The sequence below is a fragment of the Erinaceus europaeus genome, chromosome 18 (assembly GCF_950295315.1).
Source record: "Erinaceus europaeus chromosome 18, mEriEur2.1, whole genome shotgun sequence".
Lineage (NCBI taxonomy): Eukaryota > Metazoa > Chordata > Mammalia > Eulipotyphla > Erinaceidae > Erinaceus > Erinaceus europaeus.
In genome coordinates, this window is record NC_080179.1 from 706,853 (window position 1) to 727,122 (window position 20,270).

Below are 20,270 nucleotides of genomic sequence, written 5' to 3' on the forward strand. Positions count from 1 at the left end.
ATAGTTACTAGCTGAAATGTGCTTACTTCTTCTTCCCCTTCCCACCCCTCCCCTCCCCTTCCTCTTCCTCTTTCCCTCCCCCCCCCCCTCTCTCTTTTCTTTAGCAGAGCTCTGCTCAGCTCTGGCTCGTGGTGGTGGTGGGGATTGAAGTTGAGACCTCAGAGCCTCAGGCATGAAAGCCTCTTTCACAACCACTGTGCTATCTCCCCAGTCCATAGTTACATCTTTTTAGTAGAAGGCTCACAAGTTAAAGCTTTCCCTTTTGTCTTTTGCTTGTTTGTTTATTTTTGTTTTTTAGCATTATCTTATCTCCACTGTGAATATGTATTATTCTCTGTACGAAACATAATATTCATAAACTCTACTCTAGCAATTACTCAGTTCTCTCAATGTTTTATGTCTATTATTGACCTGAAATAGAATTGGCTTCTAAGATAGCAAACTTGTTAAGGGAATTTACTTAGAAGAGAGTTGTGAGAACCAGTGAATATCTAGACAATGTTCCTTGCATCCTATTAACAACAACACACCTCCACTGTTGGGCCCCATGTACAGATGTCAGCATGAGGAGAAAGACAAGGTCATGAGACCCCTGCTTTCGTGTGTACTAAAGTGAATGCGATCTATATTGCAGACTGTCCGTTTAGGCATGTTTGAAATGCGCTGTGAAGAACTGATCAGAGCTTTGGTCAAGCGAGCAGAAGTCATTTGTGGAAGACTTATAGCTAAAATGTCCAGAGATCACCAGGAAGCAAACACAAGGTATTTTTGTGGTATTGTTCGTGTGAATCCATTTTACTGGGGCTTAACAGTACAGTTGTTGACACACCAACAAAACCTCTGACTCGCCATGATAGGTGTCTGTGAGACACTCTACCCCTAGGCTAGGTTCCTCTCCACTATGTTATTTTATTTTATTTTTCAGGAAAAGCATGTTAAATAGAATCAACTCTTACTCAGCTAGAATGAGAAGTTAGAGCAGTTCATAAATGGCCAATTTTTTTTATCTTGTTTTGTGTTATTTTGTCATTATTATTAATATCTTCTACCAGAAATAGAGAGGGTTGGGGGAAGATAGAAAGGGAGAGAGACAGAGACAGAGAGATACCTGATACCCTGCTTCACAACTCGTGAAGCTTTCCCCTAAAGGTGGGGACTGGGAGCTTGAACCCGGGTCCTTGCGCACCGTGATGTGTGTGCTTAACCGGGTGTGCTGCCAGGACCCATATTTGACTTATTCCATCCCAGAAAGCCGGAGTCAGCCACATGCCTCCAAGTGCAGCCCTCTCCCTGCTAGCTCAGCTTCACTGCCCCCAGTCCATGGGCATGGGGCGTCTTTCAGGTCAGCCTGCCACTCTGCTGCCACTGACTCCGCCATGGGCATGGGGTGTCTCTCAAGTCAGCCTGCCTTATGCTGCCACAGTCTTCGCCATGGGCATGGGGTGTCTCTCAGGTCAGCCTGCCTTACTGCTGCCACTGACTCCGCCAGGGGCATGGGGCGTCTCTCAGGTCAGCCTGCCTTACTGCTGCCACTGACTCCGCCATGGGCATGGGCGTCTCTCAGGTCAGCCTGCCTTACTGCTGCCACTGACTCCGCCATGGGCATGGGCGTCTCTCAGGTCAGCCTGCCTTACTGCTGCCACTGACTCCGCCGTGGGCATGGGGCATCTCTCAGGTCAGCCTGCCTTACTGCTGCCACTGACTCCGCCATGGGCATGGGCGTCTCTCAGGTCAGCCTGCCTTACTGCTGCCACTGACTCCGCCATGGGCATGGGCGTCTCTCAGGTCAGCCTGCCTTACTGCTGCCACTGACTCCGCCATGGGCATGGGCGTCTCTCAGGTCAGCCTGCCTTACTGCTGCCACTGACTCCGCCATGGGCATGGGCGTCTCTCAGGTCAGCCTGCCTTATGCTGCCACAGTCTCTGCCATGGGCATGGGGCGTCTCTCAGGTCAGCCTGCCTTACTGCTGCCACTGACTCCACCATGGGCATGGGGCATCTCTCAGGTCAGCCTGCCTTACTGCTGCCACTGACTCCGCCATGGGCATGGGGCGTCTCTCAGGTCAGCCTGCCTTACTGCTGCCACTGACTCCGCCATGGGCATGGGCGTCTCTCAGGTCAGCCTGCCTTACTGCTGCCACTGACTCCGCCATGGGCATGGGGCATCTCTCAGGTCAGCCTGCCTTACTGCTGCCACTGACTCCGCCATGGGCATGGGGCGTCTCTCAGGTCAGCCTGCCTTACTGCTGCCACTGACTCCACCATGGGCATGGGCGTCTCTCAGGTCAGCCTGCCTTACTGCTGCCACAGTCTCCGCCATGGGCATGGGGTGTCTCTCAGGTCAGCCTGCCTTACTGCTGCCACTGACTCCGCCATGGGCATGGGTGTCTCTCAGGCCAGCCTGCCTTATGCTGCCACAGTCTCTGCCATGGGCATGGGGCGTCTCTCAGGTCAGCCTGCCTTACTGCTGCCACTGACTCCACCATGGGCATGGGGCATCTCTCAGGTCAGCCTGCCTTACTGCTGCCACTGACTCCGCCATGGGCATGGGGCATCCTCAGGTCAGCCTGCCTTACTGCTGCCACAGTCTCCGCCATGGGCATGGGGCGTCTCTCAGGTCAGCCTGCCTTACTGCTGCCACTGACTCTGCCATGGGCATGGGTGTCTCTCAAGTCAGCCTGCCTTATGCTGCCACAGTCTTCGCCATGGGCATGGGGCATCCTCAGGTCAGCCTGCCTTACTGCTGCCACAGTCTTCGCCATGGGCATGGGGCATCCTCAGGTCAGCCTGCCTTACTGCTGCCACAGTCTCTGCCATGGGCATGGGGCATCTCTCAGGTCAGCCTGCCTTACTGCTGCCACTGACTCCGCCATGGGCATGGGGCGTCTCTCAGGTCAGCCTGCCTTACTGCTGCCACTGACTCCGCCATTTGCAAACAGGTTCAGGAGCATCAGCCCACTTCCTGCTTCTGCCGGGACCATCATGTGTTCCCTCTTCACTTCACCTAACAGAAACGCAGACAGATGTGTCCATGTTTCAGCTACATGTGTTTGTGTCACTGCTTTCCCCACCTCATAGCGAGTTCACTGTGTCCACCATAACAGAGAGCGGCAGGAGCTATTTCTACACTGACCTGAGGTTTGGGCACACAGCCCTGCTGTGATCACTTCCTCCAAGTAGGGTTAAGCTTTTCAGTGCCATTGCAGTGAAGTCTTCTGGACACTCCTTAAAACTCAGGTGGGCAGTGACTTCTATGGTCTCTGTGCTGGACTGTGAGCAGCTGAAGGGATAGTAACTACACAGTGTCCGTGTCTATGCCTCTGCCACTCGGTACTATGCCGGGGAGGGTAAGAGCTGGTCACTAAGTGTGCACAGACTGAAAAGTGGATGGACACAAGCTTCCCGAATTACATGTTGTGCAGGTGAGATCACCTGGCGATCTCTCATAGGGTGCTGGGATAATACATAGGTGTACTCTCAGGAGTGTAACTTTTGATGTGGAGTTGGAACCTCGAACGTGTACTATTGCATCTACCTGCTGCTTTTCCCCTGAGATGGGCAGATAGATGCAGGCAGACAGACGGACGGGTGGATGACAGGGTAGACAGAGATCTAACATCAGACTCCTCCCAGTGCTGTCGCGCCTCCTGCTGACTGGGCCTGGAGCCCAGGTCGTGCGCCGTGCAGCACACAGCACCCACACGAGCACCCTCAGGAGTGCAGTGTAGGTGCATAGGCTGCTCTGTCTTTGCAGACTGTGTGATGAGTTCGAAGTCATAGCTGAAAAGGCTCTCAGCACTCCGCCCAACACAGCAGAGCTGATGGAAATGAAGGTCCGTAAGTAAGCTTTCCGGGCCACGCGGCTTTCCCTCCTTCATGTGCACATTGGATCCCTCAGTGCCCCTTAGAACAGTGCAGTGGTCGGTAACTCCTGGTGTGAAAAGAGACACCTTCTATAATTACTTCTGTGCTCGGTTCACGAGTGTGTAGTTCTGAGATCTAAGCTGACCTCCCCGGGCGACTTTCTGTTGAGCTGGGCCAGCCCGTCCTCTGTTGGCTGACTGCTGTGACGCTCACTAGCACCCGTCTCTCCAACTGCAAGGGTCTCACTCGCCTGCATTTCCATGGAGAGGGTGCAAATACTTGTCAAATTTCTGTTTGTGTCATGGTGAGTAACGGCTCACTGACCAACGCAAGTCACCTGGCCACAGAGACAAGTGAGAGGACGCTGTTCTGTCCTGGAAGGCACAGCTCCTGGGAGAGTTACTGTGGCCATCTGCCAAGACACTTGAGAGCGCATCGCTAACCCTCGTCACCATACCGAGAGTGTGCACCGTCGGCAGCTGGGGCAGCCTGACACATGATCACACTTCTTTGTTTTCATCACAGACGCTTGTTTCGTCTTGTTCACTACTACTGTTGCTACTGGGGTTGGCAGTCACTGATTTTCTGATAGAAGGTGAGAGACAGAGGTAGAGAGGAGAAGCAGGAGACAGACACCTGCAGCACTGGCCCACCGCTCATGCGGTTTATTCCCCACCCTCACCAGCAGGAACTGGGGACTTGAACTTGGGTCCTTGTACAGGTAACCTTTACTCTATTGGAGTCACCACCTAGTTTCTGTCATTTTACTTTCAATAGCAACAGTGTGTCACAACTTTTTTCTGTGATAATTTGGAGAAATATATTGCTTTGATCAGAGAACTGTGGTTCTAGCTTTCCTCAAGTAGATCTAGCACGTTTCTTTTTAGATCTGTGTGCTTTTCAGGTTTTTTTAAATCATCTTTTTTATTTACTAGTGGATAGAGACAGAAAGAAATTGAGAGAGGAAGGAAAATAGAGCGACAAAGAGGCAGAGGGAGCCACCTGCAGCCCCGCTTCTTTCTTTCCCCCCCATCAGCAGATTGGCCCCACCTGTGGGCCCCACCCACTCCGCAGTCCTGTTTCCTCACTCCTGAAGCTTCCCCTGCAGGTGGGAGCCCGGGGCTGGGGCCCAGGTCCTTGTGCACGTGATCAGTGGGCCACCCTGGGGTCCCTGCTTGTCCGTGTTTTTCTCCAGGACCCTGCGTTCCCAGCCACTGACAGGCACCTGGTAGGAGCACCCAGGAGGCACTTTGAGATGACGCTTCTCACAGTTTGTGGGTTCCAGAATCCACGGTCTCCCTCCATCGCTTCCCAGTGCCTTTACTAAAACCAGTTAATATTTCCTGTAGCCCCAGCCCTGCCATGTTCGGAGAGCTGTTGGGAGCAGAAGTCAGCTGCACCGCAGTGCCCTAGGTTGAGCCCAGCGGTCTAGGCTTTCACAGAAGCCTGTACATGTGTGAGCACAGGCTATTTGATTTTTGCAAGGATTGTTCACTAGGACGCGCCCGTGACTTGTCTCCCCTCAGGCTTATATCCAGAAAGTGGAGGCGCAGGACATGGCAGCCTTGGAGCAGAGGCTGATGGACTCTAAGAACTGCCTCGCCTTCCTCATTGAGTGCACCAGCTTCTCTCCAGCAGACATCAGGCTGAATAACAACGTTTTCCAGTGGTATGGAAGGATGGAAGAGATTTTTGACGAGCACAGGAAGATCATTAAAGAGAAAACAGAACAATACCAAGAAGGCCTCAAGGTTGTCCTCACAGACATCCTAAATGATTCTCAATTTCTGAAAATGCTTAACTGTGACCTTCTTGTTTAAAATAAATGTTTACTTATTTGTTTGTTCATTAGATGCAGAGAGAAGGGAGGGGGAGAGGGAGAGAGAGAGAGAGACACCGGCAGCCCTGCCTCACCATTCGTGAAGCTACCCCCTGCAGGTGGGGACCAGGGGCTTGAACCCGGGTCCTTGTGCACTGTAGTGTGTGTGCTCAGGCAGGTGTGCCACTGCCTGGCCCCAACTTTTGCCTCCTTATGTGGCATTGACAGATCCTCTTAACCAGGCCATGACTTTGAACTTTCTTAAGCTATAATTCCTAAGAGGGATGATACTCTTTTGAATTACATTATGACCCGCCCCCATTTACCGTGTTAAAGATCCCTTGGTAAAGTGTGTCAGATCTCCTTCTCTCTCAATCTTTCCTAAATTCTACTCCCAGAACCACCTCTGCTGGTCTGTAATTCTGCCCTTTCCTGTGTGTCTCACATGTGAGATGGTCTGTCGCTTTCTCCACCTGTCCCCCTTCCCGTCTGCCCTGCCCCTCTCTCCTACTTGCCATTGGAGCCTTTGGAGCCATAAACAGGCTCTAAGTCTGTACTGTCTTCCACCTTCCTGGGAGCCCAGTCAGATACTCAGAGCGCGGAGCACCAAACATAGGGGAACACGTTGTCTCTGTGTTGTCTCCGCAGCTGCGCTGTGACCGGTTCATGGAGGAGCTGGAGAGCTACGCCAAGCAGTCGGAAGAGTTCTGCGCCTTTGGAGACCTGCAGGATGTGCAGCGCTACTTGAAAAAGGCCCAGACCTTGAACGCAAAGCTGGACTTAGCAGCAGACAAGGTACAGATGCGGCTTTTTAAGATGGTAACTTAGCTCAAAAAAGGGGGAGGGAGCCACAGCCTGGAAGCGACCAGGTGTCCAACAGCAGATGAGAGGCTGAGCAAATCGTGGTCAGTACACACAATGGAATCCGACTCAGCTATTAAAAATGGTAAATTCACCCTCTTCACCTCATCTTGTATGATGCCTGAAGGAATGATGTGAAGTGAGATCAGCCAGAAAGAGAAGGATGAATATGGGATGATCACACTCACAGACAGAAGTTGAAAAGCAAGATCAGAAGGGAAACATTAAGCAGAACCTGGACCGGAGCTGGTGTCCTGCACCAAAGTCAAGGACTCTGGGGTGGGAGGGGGGAGGGTTCAGGTCCTGGGACCTGATGGCAGAGGAGGACCTGGTGGGGGTTGCATTGCTGTGTGGAAAACTGGGAAATGTCACACATGTACAGACTATTATATTTTACTGTTGACTGTAAGCCATTCATCCTCCAGTAAAGAAATTTAAAAAAACGGGGGGAGTTGAGGGAAGAATCTTATCTCATCAGGAAAGTGCAGCATCACCACTGGGAGCCATGCTGAGGCGGCCTCCTCCTTCCTCCCCCCCCCCCCCCCCCAGTGCCTCTCTACTCACATGAAAACATAAAAGTAAAAAAGGTTGCCCTGGCGTGGTGAGATCACACATATGCAGGGGGGGAGAGAGAGAGAGAGGGAGAGGGAGAGAGAGAGAGAGAGAGAGAGCCACTGAGCAGGAAGGAACACTGCTGCTGCTGCTGCTGCTGCTGCTGCTGGTCGAATGTGTCCTTGCAGTTGCTCCTGTGAGGTGGCCTGAGACCCAGACCCGACTACAGGATGAGCCTCACCTCTACCTAACTGTCTCCCTCACTTTGCCACTTTTACTCCCTGGGAATTGAGATCAGAAAGAAGCAGAACTGATCACCACTCATTTTTTTCTAGACTGTAGTCTGATTCACATCTAACTTTAGGATTTACAGAGGGTTTCTGAGTTCACACTTGCTATAGTGATGGGCTGATGTATTTGTGACAGTACGTAAAAAGGTAAGTCTGGGGTCATTCACTTCTAGGATGGTCAACGTATTGAATGTCTGCTTCCCCAGATCGAGCAGTTTAATGCTGAGGAAGAAGCCTTTGGCTGGCTGCCTTCTGTATACCCTCAGCGCAAAAGGATCCAAGACGGGCTGAACCCCTACCTCCGTCTCTACGAGACCGCTGTGGAGTTCAGCAGCAAGTACAGGACGTGGACAGAAGGCCCGTATAACAAGGTGAACCCGGACCAAGTGGAGACGGACGTGGGGAACTACTGGCGAGGGCTGTACAAGCTGGAGAAGGCCTTCCACGACTCCCCCAGCGCCCTGGCCATGGCGAAGAAGGTGCGAGCCAAGGTGGAGGACTTCAAGCAGCACATCCCCCTGATCCAGGTCGTCTGCAACCCCGGCCTGCGGCCCCGGCACTGGGAAGCCATGTCTCGAATCGTGGGCTACTCCCTGCAGCCCACGGACGACTCCACCGTCTTCTCTTTCCTGGACATGAACCTGGAGCCGTACTTAGATAAATTTGAAGGCATCAGCGAAGCTGCCAGCAAGGAGTATTCCCTGGAGAAGTCCCTGGAGAAGATGATCAGCGAGTGGGATACCATGGAGTTTGTCATCCATGCCTACAGAGAGTCTGGGACGTACATTTTGTCCTCCGTCGACGAGATCCAGATGCTGCTGGACGACCACATCGTCAAGACACAGACGATGCGGGGGTCTCCTTTCATCAAGCCGTATGAGAGACAGATGAGGTAACGTGCTGCTCCAGGTCTGTGCGTCTGTCTGCGAGGTGGCCAGGGCACCTTGTGGCGATGTGTCGGGAGACCGGCGTCTGCACGCACCACACGTCCAAGCCGATGCCCTAGTGCGTGCGTGGCGTCTTCCGCCATGTGCCGCTTTATCCCAGGAGTAAGGCGGGAGAGACACTGAGTCGTACCTGGCTCTGGGTAGAATCCTCATTTTGATGACACTGATTCTCCCAAGCCAGGAACATGGAATATCTTTCCACTTCCTTGTGTCTGTTTCTGTTCCCTTGAGTAGTGACTCATAGTTTCAGTATACAAGTCTTTCACTTCTTGGTCAGTTTTACTCCTAGATATTTGATTGCTTTTGTTGCTCTAGTAAAAGGAATTGATTTCTGGATTTCATCTTCTTCTAACTTACTGTTTGCATGGAGGAATGCCTCTGCCTTTTGAATGTTAATTTTGGAGCCTGACACCTTCCTATATTGCCTGATGATTTCCAAAAGCTTCTTGCTGGATTCCGTAGGATTTTCTATGTATACTATCATGTCATCTGCAAACAGGGAGAATTTGACTTTTTCTCTTCCAGTCTGTATCCCTTGAATTCCTTGCTCCTGCCTGATTGCTATGACAAGAACTTCCAACACTATGTTGAATAGTAATGGTGACAGTGGGCAGCCCTGTCCAGTACCTGATCTGAGGGGAAATGCTTCCAGTTTTTCAACACTGAGTATGATGTTGGCTGTAGGTTTGCTGCATATGGACTCCCCTATCTTGAGGAATTTTCCATTTAGCCCCATCTTTTGTAGTGTTTTGATCATGAACGTAAGTTGGATTTTGTCAAAGGCTTTCTCTGCATGTACTGATATAATCATCTGGTTTTTGGTTTTGTCAAAGGCTTTCTCTGCATATACTGATATAATCATCTGGTTTTTGGTTTTGTCAAAGGCTTTCTCTGCATGTACTGATATAATCATTTGGTTTTTGGACTTGTGTTTACTGAGGTTGTGGATCACACTGACTGATTTACGTATATTAAACCAACCTTGCATCCTTGGGATAAATTTCACTTAGTCATAGTGTACAATCTTTCTAATATACTGCTGCATCTGGTTGACTAGGATTTTATCCAATATTTTACTTTATTTTATTTGATAACTATATCTTTTCCTTTTTAAAAAGACTTCTAAACATTTTTTATTGTCTTTATTTATTGGATAGAGACATTCAGAAGTTGAGAAGGAAAGGGGAGATAGAGAGGGAGAGAGACAGACACCCACAGCCCTGCTTCACCACTTGCAAAGCTTTCCCTGCAGGTGGGGCCGGGCGGGGGCTCAAACAGGGGTCCTTACGCACTGTAACAGGTGCGCTCAGCCTGGTGCACCACCACCCGGCCCCTGGTTCAATGTTGTAGCATCTATGTTCATCAGAGATACTGGTCTGCGGTGCGTGTGTGTGTTGTGCCAGGATTGATTTAAAATGAAGTCATTCTGTGGGTGTGGCTGCATCCTCTAGGACATTCAGAGTGCCCTTCCTTGGGGACATGACTGTCTGCAAAAGCTCATTGCTTAGCCTGCACCCCATGCCTTGGGACTGACTACAGAAGACTCCATCGTACGACCCGTAGTCATGTGCATGCTTGCCTGTACATGTGCACACGTGTAAATGTGTGTGCAGAGTGAATGCAGCAATATGCCTGTACATGTGCACACGTGTAAATGTGTGTGCAGAGCGAATGCGGCAATATGCCTGTACATGTGCACACGTGTAAACCTGTGTGCAGAGCGAATGCAGCAATATGCCTGTACATGTGCACATGTGTAAACCTGTGTGCAGAGCAAACGTAGCAGTATGCCTGTACATGTGCACATGTGTAAACCTGTGTGCAGAGTGAACATAGCAGTATGCCTGTACATGTGCACAGTGTAAATGTGTGTTCAGAGTGAATGCAGCAATATGCCTGTACATGTGCACATGTATAAATGTGTGTGCAGAGTTAATGTAGAAATATGCCTGTACATGTGCACACGAGTAAATGTGTGCAGAGCGAATGTAGCAGTATGCCTGTACATGTGCACACGTGTAAATGTGTGCAGAGCGAATGTAGCAGTATGCCTGTACATGTGCACACGTGTAAATGTGTGTGCAGAGCGAATGCAGCAATATGCCTGTACATGTGCACATGTGTAAATGTGTGTGCAGAGTGAATGTAGCAGTATCCCTGTACATGTGCACATGTGTAACTGTGTGTGCAGACCAACTGTAGCCACATGCCTGTACATGTGCACACATGTAACCAACCGTGTGTGCAGAGTGGCTGTAGCAGTATCCCTGTACATGTGCACACGTGTAAATGTGTGTGCAGAGCGAATGTAGCAATATGCCTGTACATGTGCACATGTGTAAACCTGTGTGCAGAGTGAATGTAGCAATATGCCTGTACATGTGCACATGTGTAAACCTGTGTGCAGAGTGAACATAGCAGTATGCCTGTACATGTGTACACGTATAAATGTGTGTGCAGAGTGAATGTAGCAATATGCCTGTACATGTGCACACGTGTAAATGTGTGCAGAGCGAATGTAGCAGTATGCCTGTACATGTGCACACGTGTAAATGTGTGTGCAGAGCGAATGCAGCAATATGCCTGTACATGTGCACATGTGTAAATGTGTGTGCAGAGTGAATGTAGCAGTATCCCTGTACGTGTGCACATGTGTAACTGTGTGTGCAGACCAACTGTAGCCACATGCCTGTACATGTGCACACATGTAACCGTGTGTGCAGAGTGGCTGTAGCAGTATCCCTGTACATGTGCACATGTGTAAATGTGTGTGCAGAGCGAATGTAGCAATATGCCTGTACATGTGCACATGTGTAAACCTGTGTGCAGAGTGAATGTAGCAATATGCCTGTACATGTGCACATGTGTAAACCTGTGTGCAGAGTGAACATAGCAGTATGCCTGTACATGTGCACACATGTAAATGTGTGCAGAGCGACTGTAGCAGTATGCCTATACATGTGCACAGTGTAAATGTGTGTGCAGAGCGAATGTAGCAGTATGCCTGTACATGTGCACACGTGTAAATGTGTGTGCAGAGCGAATGTAGCAGTATGCCTGTACATGTGCACACGTGTAAATGTGTGTGCAGAGCGAATGCAGCATTATGCCTGTACATGTGCACACGTGTAAATGTGTGTGCAGAGTGAATGTAGCAGTATCCCTGTACATGTGCACATGTGTAACTGTGTGTGCAGACCAACTGTAGCCATATGCCTGTACATGTGCACACATGTAACCAACCGTGTGTGCAGAGTGACTGTAGCCACACGCCTGTACATGTGCACACGTGTAACTGTATGTGCAGAGCGACTGTAACAATATGCCTGTGTGTGAACGTGGAAGCTGGAAGGGGAACAACAGGAGAGGAGTCTGTGGGTCTTTTGGTGGCTTTGAGCCCGACCCTGTGAGCCTTGGCCTGCGAGCTGCTGACCGCGTCCCTGTGCTCTGCTTCCAGGGAGTGGGAGGGCAAGCTGCTGCTGCTGCAGGAGATTCTGGACGAGTGGCTCAAGGTGCAGGCCACCTGGCTGTACTTGGAGCCCATCTTCAGCTCCCCGGACATTATGTCCCAGATGCCTGAGGAGGGCAGACGCTTTACGACTGTGGACAAAACGTGGAGGGACATCATGAAAACTGTCATACAGGTGGGTGAGCGTCTTTGAGGAGGCTAAAGCTTTCAGCTGAGGGACACACCACGCGTTCGGCACAATCCGTGCGGACTGGTGCCCTTGGCTGGCGTCCGCTGTGCTTGGACAGTGTTTTAGAATCCCAGGGGGTGAAGTAACAAAAGCAAAACAGATGCTTTGCTCTGACTTCTTCTTTATGTGAAAATGAGTTTGCATTATTCAGTGACACTTAATTCTTTTAAAAATGTATTCATTTATTTATTGGACAGAGAAATCAAATTCGCCCTAAATCCTTCCTCAGCCCCAGATTCTCATGCTAACCTGTAACTATAGAACAGAAATTAGGTTATGTTCTGACGCACCTTTTGTGAAGCTGGCCCGCCTCTCACAGTACTCTTCCTCAGAGAGCCATGGGCACACACCACGCGCAGTTTTGTTCCCTTCATCCTTCTGAGCACACTGTTTCTCTTTTCCCGGCTTCTCCATCCTTCCTTTTCCCTCCTTATTTCCTTCCTTTTCTTTCCTCTCATTTTTTCTCATCTTCCAAGTGAGACTGAAGAATTGTGAAGAACATGGTTTAGGATCAAGTCACCATGACTGTCACATAATGAAGTTTAATTAAATGTGGAATATACAAACCATTTGTCTCCAAATAAAAAATAAAGAAAACTCAGGAATATGCATGGCTACTTTTAAAGCTTTCATCTTAACTTTATTGTGCATTTTTGTTAGTGATTTAATATTTATTTACAAGATTACAAGATAACAGGGGTATAACTCCACACCTCCCCACCCGCAGAATTCTGTGTCCCATCCCCTCTACTGGCAACTGCAGTGGTTCTCCCAAGGTCACAGGTATGGGTTGACCTTCCTTCCTTCCTTCCTTCCTTCCTTCCTTCCTTCCTTCCTTCCTTCCTTCCGTAAATTTCTTTAGAGGGGGATTAATGGTTTACAGTCGACAGTAAAATATAAGAGTTTGCACATGTGTAACATTTCCACATAGCAATTCAGTCCCCACTAGGTCTCCTCTGCATCATGTTCCAAGCCTGAAGCACCCCCACCACACAGTCCTTTGTTTGGCTGTTATACCGGCCCCACCTTTACTGAGGGGGTTAATGCTTTACAGTGCAGACAACTTCCAGCCAACTAAAGTTGTCTCCCTCTCCACCTCTCCTCCCTCCCAGAGTCCTTTGCTGTGGTGCAGTGTCCCATGTCCATCCATGTCTCACCCTGTGCTCTCCTCCCTCCCAGAGTCCTTTGCTGTGGTGCAGTGCCCCATGTCCATCCATGTCTCACCCTGTGCTCTCCTCCCTCCCAGAGTCCTTTGCTGTGGTGCAGGGCCCCATGTCCATCCATGTCTCACTCTGTGTCTCCCCTCCCTCCCAGAGTCCTTTGCTGTGGTGCAGTGCCCCATGTCCATCCATGTCTCACCCTGTGCTCTCCTCCCTCCCAGAGTCCTTTGCTGTGGTGCAGGGCCCCATGTCCATCCATGTCTCACTCTGTGTCTCCCCTCCCTCCCAGAGTCCTTTGCTGTGGTGCAGTGCCCCATGTCCATCCATGTCTCACCCTGTGCTCTCCTCCCTCCCAGAGTCCTTTGCTGTGGTGCAGTGCCCCATGTCCATCCATGTCTCACCCTGTGCTCTCCTCCCTCCCAGAGTCCTTTGCTCTGGTGCAGTGCCCCATGTCCATCCATGTGTCACCCTGTGCTCTCCTCCCTCCCAGAGTCCTTTGCTGTGGTGCAGTGCCCCATGTCCATCCATGTCTCACTCTGTGCTCTCCTCCCTCCCAGAGTCCTTTGCTGTGGTGCAGTGCCCCGTGTCCATCCATGTGTCACCCTGTGCTCTCCTCCCTCCCAGAGTCCTTTGCTGTGGTGCAGTGCCCCATGTCCATCCATGTCTCACTCTGTGCTCTCCTCCCTCCCAGAGTCCTTTGCTGTGGTGCAGTGCCCCATGTCCATCCATGTCTCACTCTGTGCTCTCCTCCCACCCAGAGTCCTTTGCTGTGGTGCAGTGCCCCATGTCCATCCATGTCTCACTCTGTGCTCTCCCTCCCTCCCAGAGTCCTTTGCTGTGGTGCAGTGCCCCATGTCCATCCATGTCTCACTCTGTGCTCTCCCTCCCTCCCAGAGTCCTTTGCTGTGGTGCAGTGCCCCATGTCCATCCATGTCTCACTCTGTGCTCTACCTCCCTCCCAGAGTCCTTTGCTGTGGTGCAGTGCCCCATGTCCATCCATGTCTCACCCTGTGCTCTCCCTCCCTCCCAGAGTCCTTTGCTGTGGTGCAGTGCCCCATGTCCATCCATGTGTCACCCTGTGCTCTCCTCCCTCCCAGAGTCCTTTGCTGTGGTGCAGTGCCCCATGTCCATCCATGTGTCACCCTGTGCTCTCCTCCCTCCCAGAGTCCTTTGCTGTGGTGCAGTGCCCCATGTCCATCCATGTCTCACCCTGTGCTCTCCTCCCTCCCAGAGTCCTTTGCTGTGGTGCAGTGCCCCATGTCCATCCATGTCTCACCCTGTGCTCTCCTCCCTCCCAGAGTCCTTTGCTGTGGTGCAGTGCCCCATGTCCATCCATGTCTCACCCTGTGCTCTCCCTCCCTCCCAGAGTCCTTTGCTGTGGTGCAGTGCCCCATGTCCATCCATGTCTCACCCTGTGCTCTCCTCCCTCCCAGAGTCCTTTGCTGTGGTGCAGTGCCCTATGTCCATCCATGTCTCACCCTGTGCTCTCCCTCCCTCCCAGAGTCCTTTGCTGTGGTGCAGTGCCCCATGTCCATCCATGTCTCACCCTGTGCTCTCCCTCCCTCCCAGAGTCCTTTGCTCTGGCGCAGTGCCCCATGTCCATCCATGTCTCACCCTGTGCTCCTACTCCCAACCCCTACTTTGTTAAGTCCCACTAGTAAGTGACATCATTTGGTATTTGTCCTCTCCTTGGCTTATCTCACTCCACATGAGGTTCTTGAGGATGCAGAGGAGACAACCTCATCATTTTTAACAACGGAGTAGTATTCCGTTGTGTATAAACACCACAGGTTTTTAGCCACTGCTCTGAAGTTGGGCATCTGGGCTGCTCCCAGGTTCTGGCAGTCACAGACTGTGCTGCTATGAACACAGGCCTGTCGAGATGGTGTGATTTCTGCCTTCACACATGTTGATGTGGTGGAGCACAGCCACTGATTTTCACGTGTTGAACCAGCCCTGCATCCCTGGGGTAAACCTTGTCCTGGTGTGCAGTATATTTTTAAGGTATTTTTAGACTTTGTTTTTATTTACTTAGTTTGGGTAGACACGGGGAGAAATTGAGAGGGCAGGAAGAGATAGGAAGATGAAGAGAGACACCTGCAGTCCTGCTTCACCACTCATGAAGCTCCCTCCCGCAGGCGGGGCCGGGGCTTGAACCCGGGTCCTTGTGCGCTGTGACATGTGCGCTCAGCCAGGTGCGTCACCACGGCCCGGTGTGCAGTCTCCCTGCTGTCCTGCTGTGTGCGGCGGCTTCCTGAGCCACACACACACCTGTCGCGACTTCTGAATCTCTTCATTTTTCTTCTCTCTCTGGTTTCTTCTTGTTCTTGTCCATTAAAAGCACATCGCCTCAAGTGTGGTATAAAATGTAAAAGTCTCCTCTCACTTTGAGCTCATGGCTTCCTTTTTTAATTTTTAGGATAAGCATGTCCTCTCAGTCGTGACTCTTGACAAAATGCTGGAGAGGCTGAAAAAATCTAATGAGCTTCTGGAACTGATTCTTAAAGGACTGAATGAGTATCTGGAAAAGAAACGCCTCTTCTTCCCAAGATTCTTTTTCTTATCCAATGATGAGCTTCTAGAGATCCTGTCTGAGACCAAAGATCCCACGAGGTAAGTGACATGTGCATGCACAGCGCAGCAGCACAGGCCTGACTCTCATCTTAGAGCACGGACGGATGTGAGTGATCCTGTCTCTGCAGTAAGTTCTCAGAGGCTTCCTAACGATGGTCAGTGCTCAGTCTGGGTAGCTGTCAGAGGAAGCGCAGTAGCTGTCTGACTAGAGTCTGCTCAGCACTGGGGACGCGCAGTAGCTGTCTGACTAGAGTCCACTCAGCACTCAGGACGCGCAGTAGCTGTCTGACTAGAGTCCGCTCAGCACTGGGGACGCGCAGTAGCTGTCTGACTAGAGTCCGCTCAGTACTCAGGACGCGCAGTAGCTGTCTGACTAGAGTCCGCTCAGCACTGGGGACGCGCAGTAGCTCTCTGACTAGAGTCCGCTCAGCACTGGGGACGCGCAGTAGCTGTCTGACTAGAGTCCGCTCAGCACTCAGGACGCGCAGTAGCTGTCTGACTAGAGTCCGCTCAGCACTGGGGACGCGCAGTAGCTCTCTGACTAGAGTCCGCTCAGCACTCAGGACGCGTAGTAGCTGTCTGACTAGAGTCTGCTCAGCACTGGGGACGCGCAGTAGCTGTCTGACTAGAGTCCGCTGAGCACTCAGGACGCGCAGTAGCTCTCTGACTAGAGTCCACTCAGCACTGGGGACGCGCAGTAGCTCTCTGACTAGAGTCTGCTCAGCACTCGGGACGCGCAGTAGCTGTCTGACTAGAGTCCACTCAGCACTCAGGACGCGCAGTAGCTGTCTGACTAGAGTCCGCTCAGCACTCAGGATGCGCAGTAGCTCTCTGACTAGAGTCCACTCAGCACTGGGGACGCGCAGTAGCTCTCTGACTAGAGTCCACTCAGCACTCAGGACGCGTAGTAGCTGTCTGACTAGAGTCTGCTCAGCACTCAGGACGCGTAGTAGCTGTCTGACTAGAGTCTGCTCAGCACTGGGGACGCGCAGTAGCTGTCTGACTAGAGTCCGCTCAGCACTGGGGACGCGCAGTAGCTCTCTGACTAGAGTCTGCTCAGCACTGGGGACGCGCAGTAGCTCTCTGACTAGAGTCTGCTCAGCACTCAGGATGCATAGTAGCTCTCTGACTAGAGTCTGCTCAGCACTCAGGACGCACAGACCTGGGTCCTCACTCAGGTGAGCTCTGTCCTCTCACGAGGTGACCGGGCGATCAGACCCGGGTCCTCTCTCAGGAGAGATCTGTCCTCTCACAAGGTGACCAGGAACTCAGACCCGGGTCCTCACTCAGGTGAGCTCTGTCCTCTCACACGAGACCCCCCTCCCCCGCTGCCTTGAAGCCTCCAGCTCTTGTGCACCTTTGTGGACCTTTGTGGAGATGTGGCCGCACAGCGGACACTCGCAGTGCTTCCCTGAGCCGAGTGTCTAGAAAGGCAGCCCTGGCGCTCCCTCAGCGCCTTCTCTGGGGTTTTCTCCCCACCTCATGGCCTACTCCCTCTGGTGGTCTCTAATGGGCTTGTTTGCTGTGGATTTCTTTTCTTCTTTCTTTCTTTTTTGTAGCAGAATACGAGTCCACGATGCCGGCAAGGTTCACTCCAGCCCCTGCCCAAGCTGGTCCCTAGCTCCTCAGAAAAGTGTCTGCTATCGCGCAGAGAGCGCATGAATAGTTGCTAAGCCGATTTTTGATGCTGTGTCTTGTGCCTTGAAAGTGAAATGCAGACAAAAGGCCCAAGTAGGCTTGGCTTTCAGTTTGAGTCGCCACATCCTCCTTGTGTCTCAGCCGTGAGAGACGGGTGTGGTGGGCCGGCAGTGGACGTCAGCCCGCTGCTCTCACGGTCAGTGCTTGTGCGTGTCCGCAAGAGGCTGGCGTTGTAAAGCGCTCATCACAGAGACTCCGGCTGGACGGCTGCCGGCGTGCGACTGCCGGGCGGGGCTCTCAGACTGACTCGGTTCCTGTCAGTCGGCATGGACTCGCTCCGTGTCAGCTCCCGGCACCTCCCCACTGTGCTGTCTCCTCGCTCCACTCTCATTCTGACCCTTTCTTGGGTATTAAATGATGGCCCCCTGCCGGACCACATCATCTATGTAGGCTCTCTCCTCTCCTCTCCTCTCCTCTCCTCTCCTCTCCTCTCCTCTCCTCTCCTCTCCTCTCCTCTCCTCTCCTCTCCTCTGCTCTCCTCTCTCTCCTCTCCCTCCTCTCCTCTCCTCTGCTCTCCTCTCCTCTGCTCTCCTCTCCTCTCCTTTGCTCTCCTCTCCTCTCCTCTCCTCTCCTCTGTTCTCCTCTCCTCTCCTCTCCTCTGCTCTCCTCTCTTTTCCTTCCCTTCCTTCCCTTCCCTTCCCTTTTCCCTTCCCTCCCCTTCCCTTTTCTCTTCTTTTCCTTCATTGCCTCCAGGGTTATCACTGGGGCTGGAGCCTGTACTACGAATCCACTGCTCCTGGCGGCCACTTTTTCCATTTTATTGGACAGGACAGAGAGAAATTGAAAGGGGAGAGGAGACAGAGAGTGAGAGAGACAGAGAGACCCCTGCAGAGCTGCTTCACCACTTGGGAAGCTTTCCCCCGATGCAGGTGGAGAGTGGGGTCTTGAACCCTGATCCTCGCGCAGGTCCTTGTGCTTAGTGCTACTCAGCACTATGTGCGCTTGACCGGGCACACCACTGCCCGGCCGTCGGCAAGGATCATGTCTTTCTCTCACAAGCTTTTCTCTAGAAGCATCTGGTGGGCGGCCTAGTGCACTGCCTTTCCTGAATTCTGGGTGAAGTCTGCTGCAGGGGGAGTGCCCGCCGGGCCTCGCGGAGCCGCCTTGACCTGGCCGGCTCTTCAGCGCTCTTCTTCCTGACAGGGTGCAGCCTCACTTGAAGAAATGTTTCGAAGGAATCGCCAAGGTGGAGTTCACAGAGACTCTGGACATCACTCACATGAAGAGCAGCGAGGGGGAGGTGGTGCAGCTGATAGAGACCATCTCCACGGCCAAGGCCAGAGGCCAGGTGGAGAAGTGGCTGCTGGAGCTCGAGCGCGTGATGATCAGCTCCATCCACAAGGTGCCCGTGTGTTTGTTGTCGCTGTGCTGAGTGGCTGTGATGTGGCTGTGTCTCTGGCAGATGCCCTGGCATCAGGTAGGCACTGCGTCACCACGGGCCGGCCGCAGTGTGCTAGCCTCAAGTAAGGGTGGTCTTTCTCTTTAAAATGTTTTTATTATCTGTATTCATTGGATAGAGACAGGCAGAAATTGAGAGGGAACGGGGAGATAGAGACAGACAGAGAGACACCTGCAGCCCTGCTTCACCACCCACAAAGATTTCCTCCTGCAGGTGGGGACCAGGGGCTTGAACCCTGGTCCCTGTGCACTGTAAAGTGTGCACTTAACCGGGTGGGTGCGCCACCGCCCGGCCCCTGATGGCAGTTCTGTGCTGACCCCCGTGGAAGGTGGGGTAGAGTGTCCCCCACACGACAGCAGGAAGCCCGTGCTGAGGTGTCTCTCTGCCTCCCTGAATGAGGGAGCCTCTTAACAACGGTGAAATCAAGAGCACAGAAGACACCACGGTAGCCAAGAAAAAAGAAAAAAAGAAATGCGCTATTTCTATTTCTTTTGTTGTTGTCAAGGTACTTAGAGAAAATACTCTTAGCTGACCTTTCAGATCATTAAACTGGGTGAGTGACGCATCATGGGACATGTCATCTCCAGAGGTTCACGTCGAAGTTCGTGCCGGTGGACCGCCCCAGTAGACAAGGTGGAACCCGGCAAACGGCAGAGAGGCTGGCCTGTGCCCATGTGCGTGCCGGCGATCTGGAAAAGCTGGCGCCTGCCCAAGTAAAGTGACTTTGCTGCCACTTGGAGCTCGTGAAGAATCCATGTGCTTGGCCCCTCAGACTCTTATCTTAGGATTCATGATCTGGGCTTTCTGACCCCAGACAGACGGCTGACAGCTTTGTAGCCGTACACTGTGCGCACAGCACCATGGACACGTAGGAGGCCACGTCTCTCCTGGCCCCACTGTATAGAAATAATGTGTGGCTCAGGTTTGGATGAAATCCATTCCTTTTGTCCGCTCTGCATTACCCTAGGATGGACTCAGTACACACATTTCTTTTCACCTCTCTGCATACCCTGCTACAGTGTTCTGTGTTTTTTCAGCTGTTGGCTGCTCATTTGTCTCTGTCTCTTTGTTTTTTTCTGACCTTTTACATTTCTGTTTTTATCAGTAGTCAGTGCCTGGCCGGCCTTCCGTCTCTCTGCAGCTCAGTAAATGTCCCCCCCTGCACGACAAGTCTAGACATTTAGCTGGATCAGTAAAATGTGATTTTTGTAATCCTTCCTGGAAGTTAGATAGTAAAGTCAGAAAGATGTCCTGTTTTTGATTGACTTGTTTAGCACACTGAGCTGTTTCTCCACTGGTGGTTGGTAGAAGATGCGTATATGTCACTTCACAGAAGACCGGGTAGCAAAGCCCACCAGCAGACTCAAAGCGGGAAGAGCAAAGCACTGCGCTAGGCTTCCTGGTCTCG

The 20,270-nt window shown here is 51.9% G+C and overlaps 1 protein-coding gene across 1 annotated transcript in view; it reads left to right on the forward strand.

The window, feature by feature from the left end:
• The window catches only part of DNAH7 (dynein axonemal heavy chain 7), a 197,201-nt gene that overhangs the window by 52,480 nt on the left and 124,451 nt on the right, over positions 1 to 20,270 (forward strand). The window contains exons 14-21 of the mRNA XM_060177540.1: positions 635 to 762; positions 3,755 to 3,833; positions 5,391 to 5,615; positions 6,332 to 6,478; positions 7,593 to 8,278; positions 11,791 to 11,977; positions 15,611 to 15,804; positions 18,607 to 18,805. Of these exons, the coding sequence (XP_060033523.1) occupies positions 635 to 762; positions 3,755 to 3,833; positions 5,391 to 5,615; positions 6,332 to 6,478; positions 7,593 to 8,278; positions 11,791 to 11,977; positions 15,611 to 15,804; positions 18,607 to 18,805 (1,845 nt within the window). The remainder of the gene's footprint in view (positions 1 to 634; positions 763 to 3,754; positions 3,834 to 5,390; positions 5,616 to 6,331; positions 6,479 to 7,592; positions 8,279 to 11,790; positions 11,978 to 15,610; positions 15,805 to 18,606; positions 18,806 to 20,270) is intronic.